The sequence below is a fragment of the Atractosteus spatula genome, chromosome 2, assembly GCF_055471065.1.
Source record: "Atractosteus spatula isolate fAtrSpa1 chromosome 2, fAtrSpa1.hap1, whole genome shotgun sequence".
Lineage (NCBI taxonomy): Eukaryota > Metazoa > Chordata > Actinopteri > Semionotiformes > Lepisosteidae > Atractosteus > Atractosteus spatula.
The window spans coordinates 34531541-34553280 of record NC_142707.1 but is presented as its reverse complement, the minus strand read 5'-3'; the positions used below and the strand labels follow the sequence as shown (position 1 = coordinate 34553280).

The 21740-nt window shown below is 35.5% G+C and overlaps 1 protein-coding gene across 1 annotated transcript; it reads left to right on the top strand.

Moving 5' to 3' along the window:
- Positions 1-2301: 2301 nt before the first annotated feature.
- On the top strand, positions 2302-20043 carry LOC148839592 (macoilin). Its single transcript, XM_088935132.1, has 11 exons — positions 2302-2378; positions 9197-9338; positions 9715-9841; positions 10436-10559; positions 11067-11249; positions 11625-12074; positions 13150-13308; positions 14915-15094; positions 16199-16319; positions 18208-18382; positions 19161-20043. Exons 1-11 carry the CDS (start codon positions 2302-2304, stop codon positions 19349-19351), a joined length of 1929 nt encoding a protein of 642 aa, XP_088791258.1. The 3' UTR covers positions 19352-20043.
- The last annotated feature ends 1697 nt before the right edge of the window (positions 20044-21740 follow it).

The following is a 21740-nucleotide window of genomic DNA, read 5'->3' as shown; positions in this document are numbered from 1 at the left end:
TGTCCTGTCAAGGGTGTATCCTGCCTCGTGTCTGCTGCTTGCTGGAATAGGCTCTGGCTCCCCCATGACCCTGTATCGGATAAACCAGTTAGAAAATGGATGGGTGGATGGAAATGTTTTCAAAATATTAAAGAAACTTAACTTTTTAGGAATCTCATAGAACTGTAATGGATTCCAATTGTCAGCAAACACAAGGCATCTGCAGATCTTGTTAAATTAACAAGTGAAAACTATAAACAAGCCATTGACTTACACAAAAATAACAATTCTACAATAATTTTGTGTGTTAGTAAAACTGCTATTTCCTAATCTGAATTTTAACTTTTAGATGTGGAAATTGTGCATGGTTACGTTGAATGGACTATAAGAAATTAAATAGCTAATTAGAATCCAGTCAATTTACTCTTTTTACTGTAGGTAAAATCTTGGACACACAAATGGTTGAGCAGTCTGTAAAATTAGCAAAGCTACACAATACAACTACCCCCTCTAATGGTTAATTAATCTCACGATTTGAGATTTGAGACTTGTTTTCCCCTCACACCAAAAGAGTACAGTAAGTAGTGGTTTGTCTTTCTTCTAACAAAGACGATTAATAAATTGATTATTTATAAAAGGAAAACAGAGGAAAGAGCTTAGGGTACTGGTTGTGTTTAAACTCCTATTAATGTCAAATTCCAAAAATAAAACCATTCCATTATGTTCAAATCAATGCCTTCTATGCATTGGACTCCTAAGAAAACACACCTACTGTAGCAAACAGTAAATTTTGAACACTGTAGCTGTCACGTGTCCACAGCCTGGGCATATGGGACACACAGATGCACGGATTGTGTGAGTTGTATGGGTGCGGATATGTTCAAGATAGCTTGGTATTAGTATTTACAGGTATTTGTATAAGGGGAAGGGCTTCTGGCTGCTGTCAATAGCATCTTTCATGTCACCATTCACTGCCTCCCCCAGTATGTAGAGAAAGCTGCTAGTGTAGGGCTCTTTAGGTTATATACATAGGCAGAATTCCTCCAGAATTAGTGAGACGTAATCTGGAAACCAGGTTAACTGCACCCGATTATAGTGGAGGAAGGGACTTTGGGCCCTGTACAGTGACTACAGCAGATATCCCTGTTCCCTGAGCTTGGAAAACCAGAGTTTTAGAGCCGGGACAGGGAAAAGGCATGGACAGCAAGTGGTAGGGCTTGGAGTGACTCTTTCATTGTGCAAATCCAGTCCCAGCATACACTTGCTCTGGTTGATAATGGACAATTGCCTCTTTTAGAAAGTTTTTATTTGATGTTAGTTTAATAATTTGTTAGAATGCGTACCTATTGGGCAATGTGTTTTGTAAAATAATGTTTATTTTGATAGAACACTTATTTTCACTTATTATAGTTGTATAGTTACAATTATAGTCACTTATTTTTTAAACTTGAGATTACTATTCATCATAATATAATAATATTATCATTACTATTTGTAAATATTGGTATTTGAAAGTGGCAATTTATTTTTTCTAATATTTGACCTAATTGCACTGACTGTATATTTCCCAGAGTAGAACTGCTGACCATCTGTTCACTTGGTATAACAGGAGACAGAATTATGGAACAGCTGATCAATCAAATTGACAGGTTAATTTCTATCAGTTAAGGAGCATCTCTAAAACCCAGTCCTATTTCTAAATGTCCAGAATTATAGGCCAGATCGCAGGTTTAGCAACAAGTGGTGGGTTTTTACCCACTATTAATTACTTACTCTGAACGCTGGCTGACAAGATTCTGAGAAAGAAAAAGCCTCTATACTTCTTAAAGTAATCAGGATAACACCCTCACGTGTTTTTTTTACATTGCAAAAAGAAAAACTAGAAGTGTGCACCTGTACTAAACCAACGTTTAAATTCTTAAATGACAGTTTCACTTACTAATTTTCGTTCACCGCTATTTCCTAAATGGCAAAACAAATCTTTCTATTCCTCAAAATTTTAAAAATGATGCCAGCTGAAGCCGATTTTTATTTTTAATGCAAGCTGCAGAGTGTTCACCACGAGCAAACCAGCCTCGCCATCCGCCGGCAGAGCTCGCCGAAAACTCGGTGTGCCTGTGAGTTGCGTTCCTGTCATTTACATAGCTTTCAAAACATTGGAGAAAGCGAGAGCATGCGCACACGGCAATATTTGAGTTTCATTCATAGACAAAAGCTGCGGTATTCAGGTTGTCTTTGTTGATTAAGACTTTAATACCTGCATTCTTCATTATTTCTGACCCAAGCCGCCGTGACCCAGTTTTAAAGTGCAGGGGACATACAATGAAGAAGCGCTTTGTAGACGCCAGCAGGCTAAGGAAAATGAAAAGGACTAAAATAACGGAGAGGCTTTCGGAAAGGTATGATCAAGTGACGCAGCGAGCGATACCATTGCTTTGTTGTTTTGTGTGATGATGCGCTTCTTAATTCGTGCCTGGGTGGCGATATTATTCTAGCATTGACTGAGTACGTAGATGCCGTGTTTTTGCAATTAAAGACATTTCAAGAAGGACTAGATAATTACATAATCTATTATGCTGTTTCTCTAATGAACTTGTATGTACTGTATTGTAGCAGTTTACAATGCATTGTTAACAGAATGCCTAATCAACTTTTAAAATTATATGCCGTACATTGTTATTATGTATCTTTATTATTACTGAGAATACTCTGAATTTGCTTGTCCAAATGTTATATAACTTTACAGTGATGCTTGAAAGGAAATTGATGTCTTTAACGTGAAGGTGTTCCAGAGAGAGCCCTCGTTAGTCAGATCGCATTGTGACAGATTAGAAGGTGTACACTGTACTGTATCTTCAAGAGCACCAGCTAACACTTGAGACAAACATGTCTAGACCGCGAGACATTTCCATTGCTTGGTAAATCAGACAAAGACCATGAAAATACACTTTTTAATGGCAGTTACAGTATGTTACAGACGTGAAATCGTGTCGGTGGTTTTACTGTGATTATTAAACGTGTTACTGTCGTACAGTACTTCAGTTTTCATTTTAACATAAAAAACAATGATATAATCAAGATAGAACATGGATGTTTACCTTAATCCAGCATAGCCTAAAACTTTAGATCGGAATAATGTGATCACTGTTGAACGTCTCATATACAGTAAATTAATTGAAAATCTACTGTACGTATTTATGTATTATTTTTAGCAATGTTGTGATTCACGTAGGTTATGCCTGGGTGACGTGTATCATGATGTTATATAATACACTTTATACTTATTTGTATTTTTTCAGATTTTATTGTGAGGATTTAGGAAGAAAATGCCTCATATTATTAAGAGCACTGAATGTTTTTCAGACATGCGTGACACAAACGGTTACAAAAGCGTCATTACAGTCGAGACATAATTATCTGATTCATGTCTAGTGTGGCTGAATTTTGGATAGGCAGGGTTTTTGTTGTGGGGCTCTTTGTTTCAATTTGTTCTTTAAAAATGTTGTGGGGTTACTTAAGTAATAACTGGGCTCTTACACAGAACAAATAAATGAATGTTGATAATATCTGTTAATACGAACAAAGCGAATTCATTATTTACAAACATGCTGTATAGTATTTTATATTACATTGCAGGCAACGATTAAATGAAAATAGCTAGATTTCAGATTTAACCATTGGACAATATTGCAAGTAATTATAGATGAGTGTTTATTAAACGGGCTTTCTGGAAAACCTGATACTGTACATAACAGACTGTTGACAATTTGAAGGATAATACTGTACAGTATGTGTGGATCTTTTACTCTTGCTTGACATTGAGATACAATCATACTGTATGTTCTAATGCACAACCACGTGGAGCTCTGATAGGCTGAATGGCCTTTTCTTTTCATAAAGCTTTTCATTTAACTGAGGGTCCTTTCTATCTTTTGTGTTTTTATGCACTTAGAAGAGAAGTATTTTAGAATTGCTGTAAAAAAATTTTTTTTCTGTCTTGCAAGTAAAACAGTATACTCGGATGGAAACTGCTGTTTATTTAGGGTTTTCAAGAATAAAAGCAGAGCACTACTAGACAAAACTAGACCTTATTTATCTTCACCTTCCCTGTGCAAGATTTTCTGTTTTTCTAGATTGAGGGGGCGGAATATAGTATATACAGTACTATTTTTATATTTCATGCAACTGTATAACGAGGAGTGCATTTAAAACTGAATCAGTGTTTCATGGTGAACAAATTATATATATATCTTGCATACGTATTTTAAAATATATTTAAGTTATATACAGTAATGGAATTGATTATGAAGACAGAAAATGTCAAACAACACATTTATTCTTATGTTTGAAAATGCAATTAACAGCTGCTGATAAAGTGAACTGTTTGGCAGTCATGTGAGCAATCAGAAAATTCTGCTGTTGGACTTGGAAGATAGGGTGATGATGCCATTGTTGTGTGGTACCTGTGGCTCCTGAGAAGGAAATATCACATGATAAATATGTTGACGTTAAAGTCATAATCAGATGAGAATTCATGTGACAAATTGCAGCCTGGTTCCATTAATCCCAATGCTACTGTGAGATGGTACAGCTGTGGTAAGATGGTACAGCAAGACTGTAACTTTACAAAAGTGCTGTTAAATACCTCAGGTTATGTTCTCTTTGTGATACAGTACATGATTATTAAGTTTACTGTAAGCTGTACATTGCTATGCAAACGTCTTAGACATGTTACACACATTCAAAAGTTGCAATACAATATATGGTTGTTGTAAAGATCAACAGTTTATTCAAAGCATCCAATAGTGTTTTCTGTTATTACAAATACTTTGACTGTTATTGGTGCAGCTTAATTTGGGTAAGAAGAAACCAAGTTTGTCATTTAGCCATCTTTAAAATCGCATTGATCCGCATCTTTAAAACCACAAACACAAGAACTTAAGGTAAACAGTTCTGTATATGAACAACATACACAGTAGATTATATTATATAAAATTATATATAATTATATTATTATAATTATTAAATTATATTGTAGGCCTTGGGTAGAAGTTATTCTTGTGAAGTTCATCCAGAAAGATCCGGTTGGAGCTACAGTATTTGAATCTTGCTAAGAGAGAATGTTATTCTGTAGCTTTTTGAGAGCTTGGAGTTCCTGAGTGAAGAATCCCTCGGTTTAAAACTGCATCTCATGCTTAGAAAGTGCATTTTGGAATAGGGAGATAGGCTTGATTTTATGTTGTACATTTAGCATCCAGGTTTGCAGAGAGAGTGATTTAGTCGCAAGTTGTACTCTATTATTTTAGAAGGCAGCCTATGCCTTCTTTTGGATTTTGTATGCATTAGGAGTCAAATACTGGGTTTCCTGGGTGGTCTAGATGTACTGTAGGTCTCTGAAACACATTGTAAACTTGTAATATACAGTGTACATAGGGAAACCTATGTGTTGTATTTTACTTTGGTGTTTAGTATAGTGAGTGTATTGTCATTATTAATAAATATTTATTTAACCTTGTGTGTCTGAATTATTGCTCCTTTCACCAAAACTGTGCCAGAGAACAAATAAATAACTACTGTATACCAACTGCTTGGGTATATGCTTGGAGAAATCCTTTGATGTAGGGGGTTATGGTTAGTTAATTTAGTTATTAACTAAGCCGCTCAATCAATTCCTGTTATTCACCATCTTCATAACCCCCCATTTGCAACAATATTATTTGGAATGAGGGGTTTTAAAATGGTTGTCTGCAACTACAGAACATATTGGCATATTCAATTATGAATCCCATTAGATGGGAAAGACGTTGTAACATAGTTCTGACAAAGTTTTGAAATTCATGGGATGAGTCTTTAGATTAAGCACTTTTAAGGAAGTGTGTGCTTACATTGCAGAAACAAAATTCACTTGGTCAGAGTAAAAATAAGTTGCGCAGTAATTCAGAGCTGCATGATAAAATAATATGCTTCAAAATAGATACATTGAAAGCATCCAAAGCTTATATTTAAGCATATTTGATTAAATGCTCATAATTTACAGTTCCATATAATACCATTTAATACAGCTTTTGACAGAATCAACTCAAGCTGAACAAGCTGTTTAAAAAGAGGCTATGCATTTTCTTTCCAACTGGTAAATTAAAATGGTTCCTATATTTGGTTCCTATATTTGTTATCCCGGACATGTTATTTGTACCAGCTACAATTGAGAAGCTTCTTTCTAGTTCTACCACTGGTAAAGAAGTGATTTACCAGTCACTTCTGGTAAATAATTGAGAAATAAATAAAAGTTTGCACATGGAAAACTTTAAGCAGGTAATATATTGGATTACTTATTTTGATAAAGTCAAAACCCTCTACTCATAAGGTTGTCTAGTACCTAGTATTTCTTAACTCTAGTCCTGGAGTACTCCTGTGTCTGTTTGTTTCAGCTGGGTCCTTTGTCACCAGTGCCAATTTCTGACAATAATTGATCTGCTTGATTTACCTTTTTCTGCACACAGTTGTGGTTAAAAAATAGTAGTTTCAAAAATACCCAACGAGACCAGTTCTCAGTCCTGCTCCTGGGTAACCCCTGTGTCCTTTGGTTTTGCTCCAGCTAACTTCTTAATTACAAGTTATGCTATTTACAGGTTATTTTCATTTATTTTAATTTTCTTTCAGCTCTGAAAAAGCTAGATAGGACTTATAAACAAACCCGATGCTAATTGTTAAATTTCAGGACTACCCTTGTATAAAGTATGTGAGCAGAAATATAACTAATAGCAGGAGGAAAAACATCAACTCATGTACCCCCTGTCTCTGTTCAAATATTGATCACCTATTAGGAGCTGTTTAGTTAGAAATAAAGAAGAAAAAAAACTGACAAGTAGAGAAGAAACAGCTTACAGTTCTGGGTGCTGAAATTGTTGGAAATAAAGCAACACAGAGGTACTTCAAACCAGGGCTGAGAACCACTGTTTTAGGTAACCCTTGTCATGTAGCCATTGTTAATAAGCATTACACTGGTGTTGCCATTACAATGTGTAAATGTACAGGGCTGAAAATGCTGTCATCATAAAATTATTCAACGAGATTTCCAAAGACAAAATAAACCAAATTCTGCAGCTGAGATTAGCACTCCCTTTGCTATTAGATGACAACCACTAAAGCAGTAATAAGCAGACTTTAAATTCTCTTGTATGCCTCTACTCTTTGATTGCCAAATGAGAGACAGCACAAGCCTTTTAGTGAAGAAAAGAAAGCATCTTTTTGCCTTATTTGGGGAGGCTGTCAATCTTCACCGAGCTTTAACATAATTTCAGTGTGATCAAAGCAAATCAGCTAGTGTACCTTTTATGCACGCAAATCTTACCATGTGTGACAAGAAATTAGTTTGTGTCATTTCATACTCAGGAAGGTCAGAGGCACAGTAAAAAAGCCACTTGAGTCCTTTCAGTTCCTACAGGTGATCACCAGCCTCTCACATAATATATGCACATGGGTAAATAGTTACTCTTGCATAAATATTTGTATACTTTCCACACACCCAGAAATCAGAAATATGGCAATGTATTTGATCAAAATGTTAAGTCACGGTTAACAGTTATTTGGGCTAGAACCTCTCTAGAATCTACTGTAAATTGACAAGTTCACTTCTAACAAGTTAATGGACTTGGACAACGTGACTCGTAAATTCACTAGAGTACCTTATGTGGTTGAGTAGATCATTACAGCTGTTGATGTGGTCCACTGTAATCAGTGGTGCTCAGAATACTTTGAGACATCCTACAGCTCTTTCTGCAGAGAAAGCTATTTCTCTGGACAGCGAATCTAGCTGAGAAGTAGGGCACTGGGATAATTTTCAAGCCTCTACCTCTCCTGTGTATCTGAACACAGACTAACTCTTCACACGTGTAAGCTACACTTTTGTTTTACTCCTGTCCTGTGAAGGGCTCCTGTATGTTATTGGAATTTCCACGAAATGTATTTCTTTTCCCAATTCCTAACATAGAGATACTGTAGCTGCAGAACAATTATCTTATTAGCTGTGCAGAACTATGGGGTCCTCTAGTGGCATTAGATGGCACTACAGTTCTACTTTTGTTTCCGACTAGTGAAGCTCAGCCAAGACGGTAATGGCTGCACATGTTCAAGTTGTGCCAGACGGTGGAAATATTATGCAGGGGAAACCAGTTGGGTATTTGGAACAAGCTATGATAAGGGCTGGGTCTAGAAGAGGACATAGGGGGATGCTTTTTAATGATATCTGCTCTTTCAGAAAACATAAAATGTTTATTGAAGTGAACTAAAAACCATGCTATAAAACCCCTTGGAGTGAACTTGGAGAATTATATTACAGAAAAGAGTATTTGAGGTTGGATAACATTTGCAAATATGTGGTTCATTGATATTTTTAAAACCCCCTTTAACTAAAAGTCACATTTATACCCAGCATTAAATTGCAATAGTTATTTACACATTTTACATTTGGTTATACAGTATACAGTATACTGTATATTTGGGGAACAAATGTGGAATGTGACAAGATCATAGGTGAAATGTTTATGTGACATGATACAGGTGTTTAGTGACATGATGGGTTTTTGTTTTAGTTCAGAATGTCCTCAATGACTTCTGACTCTGGTTTCCAATTCAATATTTATTATTTCTAATTATGCATGGGTATATCTGTCCTTTTAAATTGGATGGAACAAGCCAAATTGTGGTCAACATACTGTGTAGGCCTATAAACACATTTAGAAGCATTCATTACCTAATCCTGATTTGTGAAGTGTCACTCTTTTACAGTATGAGAGATCTTGAATGATTCATGTGTTTTAAGTACAGCTGCTGTCTTGAGTGCAGGATAAGTCCTTATTCTTATTCTAGCAAATACAGTTTTGCATTTACTTGTTATGACTGCAGTTTTGTCCAGAACGAACAGGATGTGCTTTTGGATGAAAAACAGTTGACACTACAAAATACACATTACGCATTACACTCAGACAACAGTTTCTAGTTTTCTACAATGATGTTATTTACAAGTAAGAGATAAAAGTGTTTGCTACAAGCCATTTAAAATCCCAATCTGTTACACTGGTACAGTATTTAGAAAATGAAGTACTACTAATATAATCAGAACATTCTTATTAATAATTCGATTAGTTATAAGGCACACTGACATGAAACTGAAGTATTTCAACAAACCCAAAAAGTCTTTTTTTTCTCTTTTTTTCAGTGCTTTTACTTTTCTGAAATTCATGATAATTTGGATTCTGGTTCTCCTGGCAGATTTTATTCTAGAGTTCAGATTCGAATACCTGTGGTCCTGCTGGCTTTTCTTTGGGAGTGTTTACACCTTTTTCCACTGCCATGGGCTGGTGAGATTTTGTTTTGTACATTTCTGTTCCTACAGTCAGTTGTCCTTTTAATTGACAGTGATTATTTCTCTTGAGAAGAGTGCCCTTAATTCCAAGTTGGAAATATGAAATAAGGTGAAATATCCTGAGAAAAAGTTATAGAATAAGAAAGGATTGCTTTGTAGATTAGTCAAATATAAAGCTGAAGATAGACTAATTCATTGAAAACTACAGTATGTTATCTTTGTTTATTTTACAAAATTTAAACTGCTAAGACTTGTGGATCAATGAATCCCATCATTTTACTTCCATTTTTACATAGCATAGATATTCAGGTAACCATCCACACAAGTTTCAGCTGATCCTGAATTTATTTGTGCAATGCCTTCTGTTCCAGGTTATCTGTGTGGTCTTCGTATGTGCAGCTTTCACTCTCGATGTATTTTTTTTAATTTTTGTACCTCTACACTGGCTGTTCTTTGCTGCCAGCACATATGTATTGTTCAATTACATATGGCATACAGGTGAGGATCTTTCCAGCATTTCCAAAGCGTTGTTTTGGCTAAATGGTGATCTTAACAAAGTACTTGTTAGTCTTACCTATCAATATTTCAAATGTTTGTACAAATAAAACATTGAAATAATAACAATGTAAATTTGCTACTTGTTTTTCTTTGCTGTGTTAACTGACTTTAAAAACATGCAGTTTCCCCTTAGATTCATCTATATTAACTGCACGTCAACAGAAACAATCGAATGAGTTGTATAATAATAGAGTTTACTGTACAGTGTATAGTAATAACATTACATTATATAATATAGAAATAATAGACTTTTGGTGTTTAGGTAAGAACTGTAATGCACAGCAAAGAATGGCTTTGATTAAGACAGAAGAGTTATTTTGCTCTTTTTTCAATTTGGATTATAAACTTAATATGAAGAAACTTAAGTGTTGAGAACTTTTGTAATCTCTTTTAATAGATGTAAAAGATTATACTGAGATAACTTCAGCATATGGAATGAATTGGCTTCAAGCCTGTCTTTTGAACTACAGTAAAAACTTTAATGAGTGTTGCTGATAACGATACCATACATTTATCTACTTTTTGTTTCCTCAGAGAAAGGACTGTGTTTGTCTACAGTGTCTCTGTGGCTACTACTTGTGTATATTGAAGGATCTCTCAGGTTTAAAGATCTTAAAAATTCTCATGTGAATCTGTCTCATCTTTTTGCAGCTCATTGGTAAGTTGACAAGAAACCTGATTTTTCAGAAAGAGACTTTTTTCTATGTGGTCCACATACTGTAGATTATGTGCAGTGCTTGCTGTGTGTAGTATGTAGAAGAAGAAAATAACATTTAGGTTGTCAGAGAATAGACTGCATTTGGAAATACAATGCCATATTACAGTGTATGTGATTTGATAAGAAATGGTATGTGGCCAGCAATTAAAAAGATGAATGATATGTACAATAGTATTCTCTGAATACAAAAGAATGAACAGAATAAAAAACTAACAAATATACTGTATGTTACTTGTCTCTCCTGACATTTGACCTAAAGCCTCTTGGAGCACGATTCCTTACAAAATCAAGCATTAGAGATGAGTGAATACAGTATTATTTCTCCATACTACTGTAGATGAGACCATTTATTCTGTAAAATGTGTGATATCCTAAAGCTGGTATTGTTGTCAGGGTGTACCTATTGATCCTATCAACACTAAACATATTTCCATCATTGTTTTTTAGCATTGGTTACCCGATAGTTTATTTTGGATTTGATGCCTCCTGTTACTTCACCAGTGTTGTTAAACTGCGAATACAAAAGGCGGTTCGCAATGAAAACGACTTCTATGCGCAACTCCTGCAACAGTCTCTACCTCCAGGCTTGCAGTTTTATCCAAGATGTGTAACAGATGGCAAGGAAAGTAAGTTGAAACTCGTGATCCATTTTCTCTGTACATTTGAAAATGGGGAGGAAATTGTGTATGATTATGTAATATTGTTATGAATATTATATATTGTTATGTTACATTATATATTGTTATGAATATTGAATGTTGTATTTTTATTTTCCACTTACTGTTTTAACATTAAGTACTGTAATTTGTAATTTGCTTACGCCTTGAGGTTTTCACCTACTGTACATTTCTTTGTTCTCAGAAGAATTAATTTCTAAACACGATTACATTTTCAGAAGTCTAGATATAGGGGCTCAGTAGCAGTTTTTTTAAGTTGCAATGCGCCTTGTAAAGCGAAGCCGGTGAAATAACACTCACTAAAAGGTATTTGTATTCTGTCTTTAGCTTCTAAGTGGAAGACAAAATTCGAGTTTACGCAATACCAGTATCGAAATGGTGCTGCTGCTACAGACGATAAATACTCGCTAGACTGTCTGCAGATAGAGGGCAAGGAGAAAAGGGAAGCGGAATATGCGAAACCCAGTGATCAGAACGCCCAGCCTCCCGATCCCAAAGCCGGCGAAAATGAGCACAAGCAGAGCTCGCCGAACAGGACGGTGATATCCGAGTCCTGCGGGAGTTCGGAAAGTCTACCTCAAGAGGACTTGGAAGCTAAAGCCCCAAAGACTTCGAAGAGCTCTTCGCCCAAAGTGCGCAGGACTCCTAACAGCACTGTGCCTATTATCAAAGGAGAGAAGAAGCAAAGAAACACCACCAAAAATACCAGTCCCACCAGAGAGACGGGCAAGCAGAACATTTCCAATAATCACAATATTTACTTAGAGCAAATCGTCAGGTATGTTTATTATTGCTATTGTTATGATGCTAACTTTAAGTTTTCTTTTTATGTATTGCTTTTGCTTCCAGGTTAGGTGCACTAAGCAACATTTTACATGAATGGCCAAGTGCCTAAATAGGCAGACCAGGCATAAAAAAACTACATGACCAACTGCTGAATAAAATGTGACAGTTATAGGCAGATGGCCAAAATAAATTCCAAACAAGATACGTTATAAAATAAGAAGATTAGGCTGATTTACCAGAGAATTTCAGCAGAAGATGACTTATTGCAGGGTGGCATGTTGGTGCAGTGGTTATCATTGCTGCCTCGTAGCATCTGGGCTCTGGGTTCAATTCCAGACCTGGGTTGCTATCTCTGTGAAGTTTGAATGTTCTCCCCATGTTTGTGTGGGTTTCCTCCAGGTGCTTCAGCTTCCTCCCAGTCCAAAGACATGAGAGAGTGTTATATATTTATAAAGTATAAAAATTGTCTTAAGAGAACCTTGATATATTAGATGTTATATTAGATATGCAGTATGTTTTAACAGATTGTTGAGTTAGTAATGACACATTCTGCAGTGAGGTACTGTAGATGCTCCTGTCATTTTTAATTTAAATAATTTTTGCAACATAAGACTGGATTATGTACCTTTTCTCTGGAAAATCTTAATTGAAACCTTTCTTTGGATTGTTTTCAGATTCGGCAGTTAGATTGGTCAAGTGTACCAGAAACGTAACCACAGGTTCTAAGAGCTCTAGACTATTAATTTCTCAGATGATAACATTTCAGTTTGATTTAATGTAACTACTTTCGCATATTATATGTTAATGGCTTTGCAAAAGTATGTAAATACAAAAACAATAATATTCTGTTTTATTTGACAGTACCACAGAAAAAAAATACATTAAGCGATGTGTCACTCTTTAATATCCATGGGTATGTAATAGTGAATTTATGTTTAGAAAAATGATTCAAAGTCATTGTTTGGTCTTGTGCAAATCTCTTTTCAGATACACATTTAAAAACTTGTTGGTTCACTTCCATTTTAAAAAAAAATGTTCTTATGATAACAGCTGTTCTGTGTATTTAGATTAGAGCAGGAGCTCAAGAAGTTGAAAGGTGAACTTCAGAGTAGTAAGCAGAATGAGCAGGAACTTCGCAGTCACTACTGCAACCTCACCAACAGCGAACGAAGCCTTCGTCCAGAAATTGGCCTGCTTCGTCAGGAAAATGATTTACTGCAAAACAAGTATGTCTGCGTTTTAAATTTTGAATTGAATATCAATTTGACAGCTATCGCTAAAATGTATTGTGAAGTCTGACTTACACTATTAAAAGTAAAAAAAATAAAAACAGTTTTCACAAAATTACTTTTATGATTAAGCAAAAGATTGAGTAAATCATGTTAGTCCTTTTTTTAACAGGTGAAAGAATGAAACAAAACATGCTTTTTACTTAAACAAACAAGATAACAGTACATTTATATCTAATTTTAAATCTACTTTTTATGACTTGTTTTAACCTTTTCTGTCTGTTTTCAATTTGGCTCCAGTCCGAGACAGATGTGGTGTTTGAAATCTCCACTAAATCATGACTGAAATTGATAATAACTGGCAATAGTGAACACTTTTATATAATACAATATGATAATTCTTTGTCTGATTTCTCAGGGATTTGGTTTGCCTCCAAGCTGATGTGTTTTCCACAGAGACTGAAAAAAAAACATACAAACAATACAAATATAAATAATTAATGACAGCAACCCATACACAATCATTATGTTCCACTCCTACAGGAATTCACACAGGTTACCAGAACATGTACAGTAAGTCTACTCCCTTACAGTCACCCTAAGCCCCTATAGTTGCACATTAATGTTTGCACATAACCATAAACTAATTTATTAAATGTTTTATTGAATACTGGAGAAAGGAATTCCTGATTTTGTTGCGTCCACATTGAGGGGCTCTAACATGTCTGTTTGAAGCCATCAGTTGATATTCTTCATGCAGAACGTGTGAGGGATCAGAGGACATACTTACAGCTAGTTTTAATATATCCCTAATGTAAGCAATTTGAAAGCCCTGCTCCCACTATCTTAGAACATATCCCCGAGCATATCTTGGCTTTTTGCTGCACAGGAAGACCGTTATACCAAACGGTTACTCCATACTGAATGACACTTTGTACCACACAACTGAAAACATAGACAGTATCTGACTACTAACGCTAAAAACCCATAACCTGCAAAAACTGTAAATTCACTGTTGTACAGTACTTTACTACAAATAAAGCCAACATGTACAGTACTTTCCATGACAGATTTGCATTTACTGTATGTATTCCTAGATATTTATAGATTTTTTTCCTTATTTGATATAGCATATATGGTAACAAACCAACACCAAAAATACATTAAAAACAATTAACTTTTCATGAGAATCATGCTCATTTTAAGGAGCGTAGGTTTATTAGCATACCTATAGTAAAATTGGTCTCTTTGTGGTCAGCAAGTGGAAACATACGGTACAGTATATACTGTAGTAGGCTAAGGCATGCTAAAACAGCAGTACTTGCTGTCTTAAGAAAAATATTGTTTTGTGGGCTTATTTTCGACTGCCCATTTCTTACTTTTGTGGCAACTTTAAACACCAGTCTTCCTCTCGACAAATTTAAGTACAGTAGGTAAGGTCAGGTTTAACTTCATTTTCTCCCTTTCCAGTGCTGACCTGCCTCAAGCAGGCTTAGTTTCTGAGATTTGAAGATTGAAATCAAGGATTTGTGTAACTGGTATGCCTGGAAAAAGGCTTTAGCTTGTCTTTTGACTGTGTTAATAGCGCTGCCTTTTGTTGTAGAATCCTCTGTATAATGAAGTCCAAGCAGAGGGACAAACAAATGTGTGCATTGCTCGAGAAAAAGATAAAGGCAGAGATGGAAGCTCGGACGATTATCGAGAAGCAGCTGTCTGAAATGCGAACCCGGAAACCCGACGAGTCCTCTGTAATACCTCAGGGTGCTCTGCTATCCATAAACAGGTAAAGTCAAACTCCGTTTCATTTGAAAATTATCTGGAAAATTATCCCATCTAATACATAACAGCTCCTTGTATATAAAATTAGTTTTCATTTTGGCTTAAGGGGAAATCATTAATTTCCTTTTGAATTGTATGTTTCCTTTGCCAAGGAAAACATTACAATTTTTTCCCCCCTAAGACATTTAACCATTTTTATTCCCAAAACATTAGAAATCATATTCGTTGCTAAAATACCTTTTAATGTAGTATTATGTTAGGCAGCATGAGCTAATTAATATGAAGCCTTTGCAGGTTAGCTCTGTGCTGGACTAGCATCCTGTACAGACATCCTGTTGTGTTTTCTGCATCAGGGCTCAGCTCTCTGCAAACCTTGAAATATAAAGTGCTTATTGAGAACAGAGGAATGGCAGAACTCATTATTCATTTTGAAAAGAAAGTGTTCAATACATGTTTAAAAAGTTACCTTGGCAAACCTGAAAGAATGCACAATCTAAAGAAAGCTGTAACATCACTGATTGTGAATGAAATCAGAACATTATGGCATCTTCCAGTCTTGATAGGTTTGCATTTCAAGATTAGGGCTTGTTTGTGCCATTGTGTAATTTATAAAGACAAAAATGTATCTGTGCTATTCTGCTCAGAAAGAATCTCCTTTACATTTGTTATTTTCTGTCTTTAGAAAACAGATAGGAAAGCTTTCTCTCCTGTCCCCTCGCTTGTTTTTCTAAGGTTAAGTTAAAAATCCTGTTGTACTGTAGGTTACAAAAAATATAGTGCTGCCCTTTACAATGGAAAAACATTAGAAACGGAGAGGTATTGACATACTGTACCTTGTTATGGTGTTACTTGAGAAGGAAGTACAGTACTATATAATTACAGTTGCAATTCAAAAGCTTTTTGTGACAAATTGTAAAGAGAAATTTTCCTTTATAATTTTTTCCTTTGATTTTGTATTATACATGTTAAGGCATTGCACAGAATGTCTTGTTTTAAAATGCTTTCCATTTCTTTGTTTTTGTGTGGACTGCTTGAAAGCTTAACACACACAAAAGCAGAGTCTTTCCTTGTCAGCTAAGCCTAAAAGCTTTTTCATCTCTCGTGTTAGGCAGGAACACACAGAGACCCTAAAGAAAAAAGCTAAAGAGCTAGAGACAGAGTACAAACAACTACAGCTGGAATTCCAGGGGAAAGAGGGTCAAATTATAGCTCTAGAAAATGAAGTGGAGGTAAAAATAAATTACTTTAAGTGTTTAAGGATGTTGATGTGATTTAAGTCTGTGTCCAACATTTGTTTCAGTGGCATTATTTTGTATCCATTTTACACACATTTTTTGTTGTTTTTGTGAAGATTTTGTAGACAATTGTATGATAGATTATAGTTTTATGGTATGAATTGTATGATTAGATTTAGATTAAAACTGTTTTTCCAAACATAATAGCTATAGCAAACAACCCTTCTTTCTTGGTAACATCCCATGTGTTCTTAGTGTTATATCTACAGTACGTCAGTCCTTTCCTTTATTATCTTCCTGTATCGTGTTATTTCCATTAATATTTTTTACTCCAGGCATTTATTCTGATTATTTGAGAAGTAATGACATACTGTATAATTAAAACCTTAAAAACATCCTAAATTAAAAGGGAACTTTGTTGTGCTGCTTTTAAATGAAAAAAAAACATGCCGTATTCACAGTTTTGTATTTTTTTTCTCACAAACCCTTTTAAAGATCAAAATGATTGCACTTTAGTATGTGAAAGTAATGTTTTCACCGCATATGGGGTGGAAGATCCAAATGTCAGGAAGATGGCAGAGATGAACACATGTAATGCACTGATGGTAAAACAGAACGCCAGGGTGCTTCCTGGCTTTATTGTTCTGGGCTCAAGCAAACATAAAGTTGTATAGAAGGACCAGAAGCCCCACTACCCAGCAGACCAGGTCGAGAAGTGAGAACATACTGTACAGTACTTCACCAATTGTATCAAGGGTGAAATTAAAGTAGGCCAGTTAGTGTAAGTCCAAAGTCATATTTAGCCAACACAACTACAGTAGGTTATCACCCTTTCTCTTTCTCATAGAGCTATTGGATATGTAATGACCAAGTAGTCAGGACTTGAGCTTAATATTTCATCCTAAAGAATAATCTTTCATACACTACAACACATACCCTAGTACATGTCCTTGTGGGTTCTGGGTTTCAGTGGGTTATATCCTGCCTCTGATCTAAATCAACTGATTGATCTAAATATTTTCATTTTTAAGGCCTCAAAACTGCTAACTGAAATAGTAACTATAAAATCTGCACTATTCTAGCCCCTGGAAAATGATGTTGCTTTTTATTTCTGGACCATTTAAATGTTTTGGCTTTGAACCTTGTCTCCCTCTTGTGTTTAAATTGAAAAGCAAAATCAGATACACTTCTCCAATGAGTAGGGAATTGAAAAGGAAATATGGTAATAGCTGTTTACTTTATGTAACTACAGTAGTTATGCATTCTAGATTAAGAGGGTATGTCAAGACACTGAATTTGCATGTTTTCCATATTTCTTCAGGGCAGTTATGAGACTCATTAACTCTCCTTCTGAATATACAGTTTTTGACTTCTGTTTTAAATTAACACAATGGAATTTCTTTCTCCATTTTCTGCTTTTTGTCATTTGTTGAGATAACACGTACTGTAGTTCATTTTTACATTATTTAGTTTTGTTATTAATATTCTTTATTTACCAGCAGTCACTTTAAATATTGAATCTCAATACCTGCACAATACTTTGTTCATTGTTTCCATTACACCTGTTTGATAAAATACTGTTCACTCCAATTTTTAATGCTCATTTGTACTATTGGAAAATGCATGCAAATGTTTATCAGACATAAGTCTTTACAGAAAAATACAGCTTAGTAGAAAACGTTGAAAGCAGCATGACTAAAATATGATTTGTGCATTTTGGAAACAACATGGTTATCACTTAGTGGAACCCATCATACTTTTGTGATTTACATTCATTTTCCCCAAATGTGATAATATTAAGCAATGCGTATAACAAATAAACTTAACAGTTTTTGTAAGAGAGAGTTCCCTCATTGTCTGTTTTCTTGCTTTTTCATGGCAGGTGCTTCGTAAATATAAAGGTATTGAGCAGGATGCTGACATGCTTCTGACAGCGCTCTCAGCTATGCAGGATAAGACCCAGCATCTAGAATACAACCTAAGTGCCGAAACCAGGATAAAACTGGACCTTTTCTCTGCCCTTGGAGATGCCCGGCGCCAGTTAGAAATAGCCCAAGGTTTCTTTATTATTATTATTATTATTATTATTATTGTTGGCATTATTCCCACTGTGTGCTTGTTGTTGTGTGACATATCCCTTATCGCAATACTGACTGTCTCAATGCTTTGGGTTTTTTTAATTGAAGCCACAGAAAGAAGAATTTAAAAAGGTAGTTAAGAAGGTCAGGTCCGTGCCAGATACTGGAGCCTGGAGCCACTGCGGCTCATCAGGCCTGAGCTCAGCCTAGTTTTTGTAGCAGTCTGGCAGACAAGCACACATCACTGCCCCCCATCCCCCCCCCACCCTCCTGGATGGGACAGTGATCCATCGCAGGAATTGTCCCCCAGCAATGCTGGTCCCCACTTACTGTATACAGCTGGGTGGACTGGGGCAACTGGGGTAAAGTACCTCTCCCAGGGGTGAAATGGCAGCCTGCGGTACCTGCACCTGGGATTTGAACCCACAACATGTCAGTTTTGAGGCCAAGAGCTTACCCCCTATACTACTCCACCCCTATTTAACAAAATAAACTGAAATGTGACCTTTTCTGTTGTTCTGGCATGTTGTTTTCTTTTGATTGCGCTCCTCCAGATCTCTCCGAAGTGAGCAAAAAAGGTCTCCATCTTCAAGGTTGCTGTTGCTTCTCTCCATTCAAAGGACAGAAGCTCGAAGTGCTGCAGGGGCTTTGTCAGTTTCCTGCTCCATCTGTAAAGCTTTGTCCCCGGAGCCTCATAATGAAGAGCTTGAGGTTACTAACAGCTGTCACTCATTATGTGTTTATTTTTATCCTACAGGAAAAATACTGAAGCAGGATCAAGAAATTGGGGAAATGAAACAGAAGATTGCTGAAGTCATGGCTGTCATGCCTGGGATCACATATGCTGTTCCACATCCAATTACACCTCAGTACTTAACAAAGTTTCTCAATTCAGAGAATTACATGCTTGATCCCAGTGCATTGATGTACCAGTGTCTTAAGAAATGAATACCCTGCAGCGCCATCATAGAAAAGGACACCTTTCCTGGAATGTGTTTTGAAAAGCCACTAGAGTCTTTGTGAACTTGGAAAACCGTCAGTCTCAAAGACGCAGGGCAAGAATGGCGAATACTGCAAATGTGAATGTTTCATGGACATGGGTCACATTGCTGCCTGAAAGGAGCTGAAAGTCTTTTCAAACTTAAGATCTTGGATTTCAGACTTAGGGTAAAGATCCAGTACTTTGCTACAGTAAGTCAGCATGTAAGACAAACAAAATTTGCTAGTGCTGCAGTACTAATGCCAGAACAGCAATAATGATGTTCATATCACTATCACTAAGAGCCAGCTTAGACAATAACTCAAAGGGAAAGAAAGCTCAAAATAATATTCAGAGCATACAGTGTGTATTCATGGATGTATTCATAAAACATCGGACCACTCTTGCTGTATACTCTAATAGGTTTAGTTCCCCAGGCTTTTAGTGTTCTACCAAACAAGGGACAAGTTCCATCTTAACCTGCCTTTGTTCAATAATATTTCCTAAAAATATCATGTTTTGCTCTTTTTACACTTTTTACACTTTCAGCCATGCGTACCAAGCTGCACTTGAATTCTGCCAAGATTTGTTAAAATATTTACAAAGAAGTATAATGTTAACAATTATTTGGTATGAGAAAACAATTCTAATCATACAAAAATGAAATATAACTATTATTTTGGACACCTATGCTCTTTTGTTAGGAATGCGTTTTTTTTCACTATCAAATCTTTTAATTAAAAACATTATGCTTTTATATGAGCCTGGTAGCAATGGGTGGTAGCACTATATGTTAATGTAGTAACCAATACCCATTTGTTTCATGAACATGAGTACAGTTTTTTATACTGTAATTGTCAGGATTGATCAAGAAAAGGGAGCACATCTTTCCTTATTCCATTTGTTGTCAGAATGTTTTAGAACTACACTTGTAAACTGTATAGTTGCGTATCACTAGGGGCTAAAAGTGACAAGTATCTTGACACTAACTTCGAACACTACACAGCTGACAGATCTGGGCCATCGAGCTTCTGTGTATCTGTGTTGTGGGGGCTGAGGCAGGGAGGGGGAGTTTGTCTTAATTTTAAAAACAGCCGTCTTTTGGGTAAATTCACCAGTCACTGAACTACAGGTTTAATTTGATACATTTTAAATGATGGTGTCAGTTCTTTGCTGTGATATTGACAGGTTTTGTAGACAGTTTTATGTAGTCATGCCCCCTATCATGTATGATTATAGGTACTGTGTAGCTAGAGAAAATTACTTATAGAGTTCATGCTTCGTGTTATTAACTTTGTAATTGACATTACATGTTGACGATTTTATTTCTTGTGCATTGCTTGTTAAAATGAACAAAAAAGGTGTGAACTTCTTAGATAATAATTCTTACTTCAGTCATTCAAGTTGATCAAAATATCCCAGGGCCCAAGAAAAATAATATAATTCTAAAAAAATAAGATCACTACATTATTTGCCAGATACTATACAGTATGAAGTTTAATTAGTGTTACAAACACAAAGTTCAAATTCAGGTGTATACAATTTTGGTTAAACATTGTTATTCTCTGCTAATGCTGAACCAAGGTATTTTATATTGAGATAACTTAATCTGGAGAATTCTCAGGTTAATTTCAAGAGCTCCTCTTGAAAGATGCTTTATTTTTCAACTGGTCGACCTAATTGACATTCTGTTTACAGAACATGGAAGTCCATACATGATGTTTGTTTACACACAATCATGGGTCAAAGGTTTACACACCCTCTGAGGGAAAAAATAATATGTGACATTTATCAATCATCTCAAGTGGACCAATGAATTATAACAAGAAAAGAAGGCACTAATAAAAATTGATTTATTAAGTGTGTTGAATAAAAATAGATCAGAGTAACATATAGAAAACATGTACTGTATGTGTTCATATTATATGTTATGTATAAGTGTGCTCACGCAGATTGTATCAGTATGTTATTAGATAACATGGTTTCAGTGCATGTTCCACCTGATGTAGAAATGCTTATTTGAGGTGTTTTGTATTGCTTTCGCTAAAAGTTAGAAACACATTTTACTTGATAAGCAGGCTTGATATAGATACTGTAGATACTGTACCAACTGCAAATAAAGCAGTGCAGTATATTTCTTGGGTGGTATATGGTAGCTGTTCCTTTAATGCAATTAATTCAAAACTCAAACAGGGCATCTTTAAATATTTTAATTAAAATAAAAAAACTGTCACAATGATTTTTTTTTTAGCAAAATCCATTAATTACCATTTTAGTCTTAAAGTATGTCTTGGCGTAACTGAAAAACTTAACTGCTCTGTTACGCATATTTTTTTTCATACCAGTTCATTGCACTGG

Excerpts from the sequence above, each read along its gene's own strand:
- LOC148839592 (XM_088935132.1), top strand. The coding sequence starts at position 2,302 with ATGAAGAAGCGCTTTGTAGACGCCAGCAGGCTAAGGAAAATGAAAAGG. Across the intron at positions 16,320-18,207 it reads CTCTAGAAAATGAAGTGGAG|GTGCTTCGTAAATATAAAGG; the intron begins GTAAAAATAAAT and ends TTTTCATGGCAG. Across the intron at positions 18,383-19,160 it reads CCAGTTAGAAATAGCCCAAG|GAAAAATACTGAAGCAGGAT; the intron begins GTTTCTTTATTA and ends TTTATCCTACAG.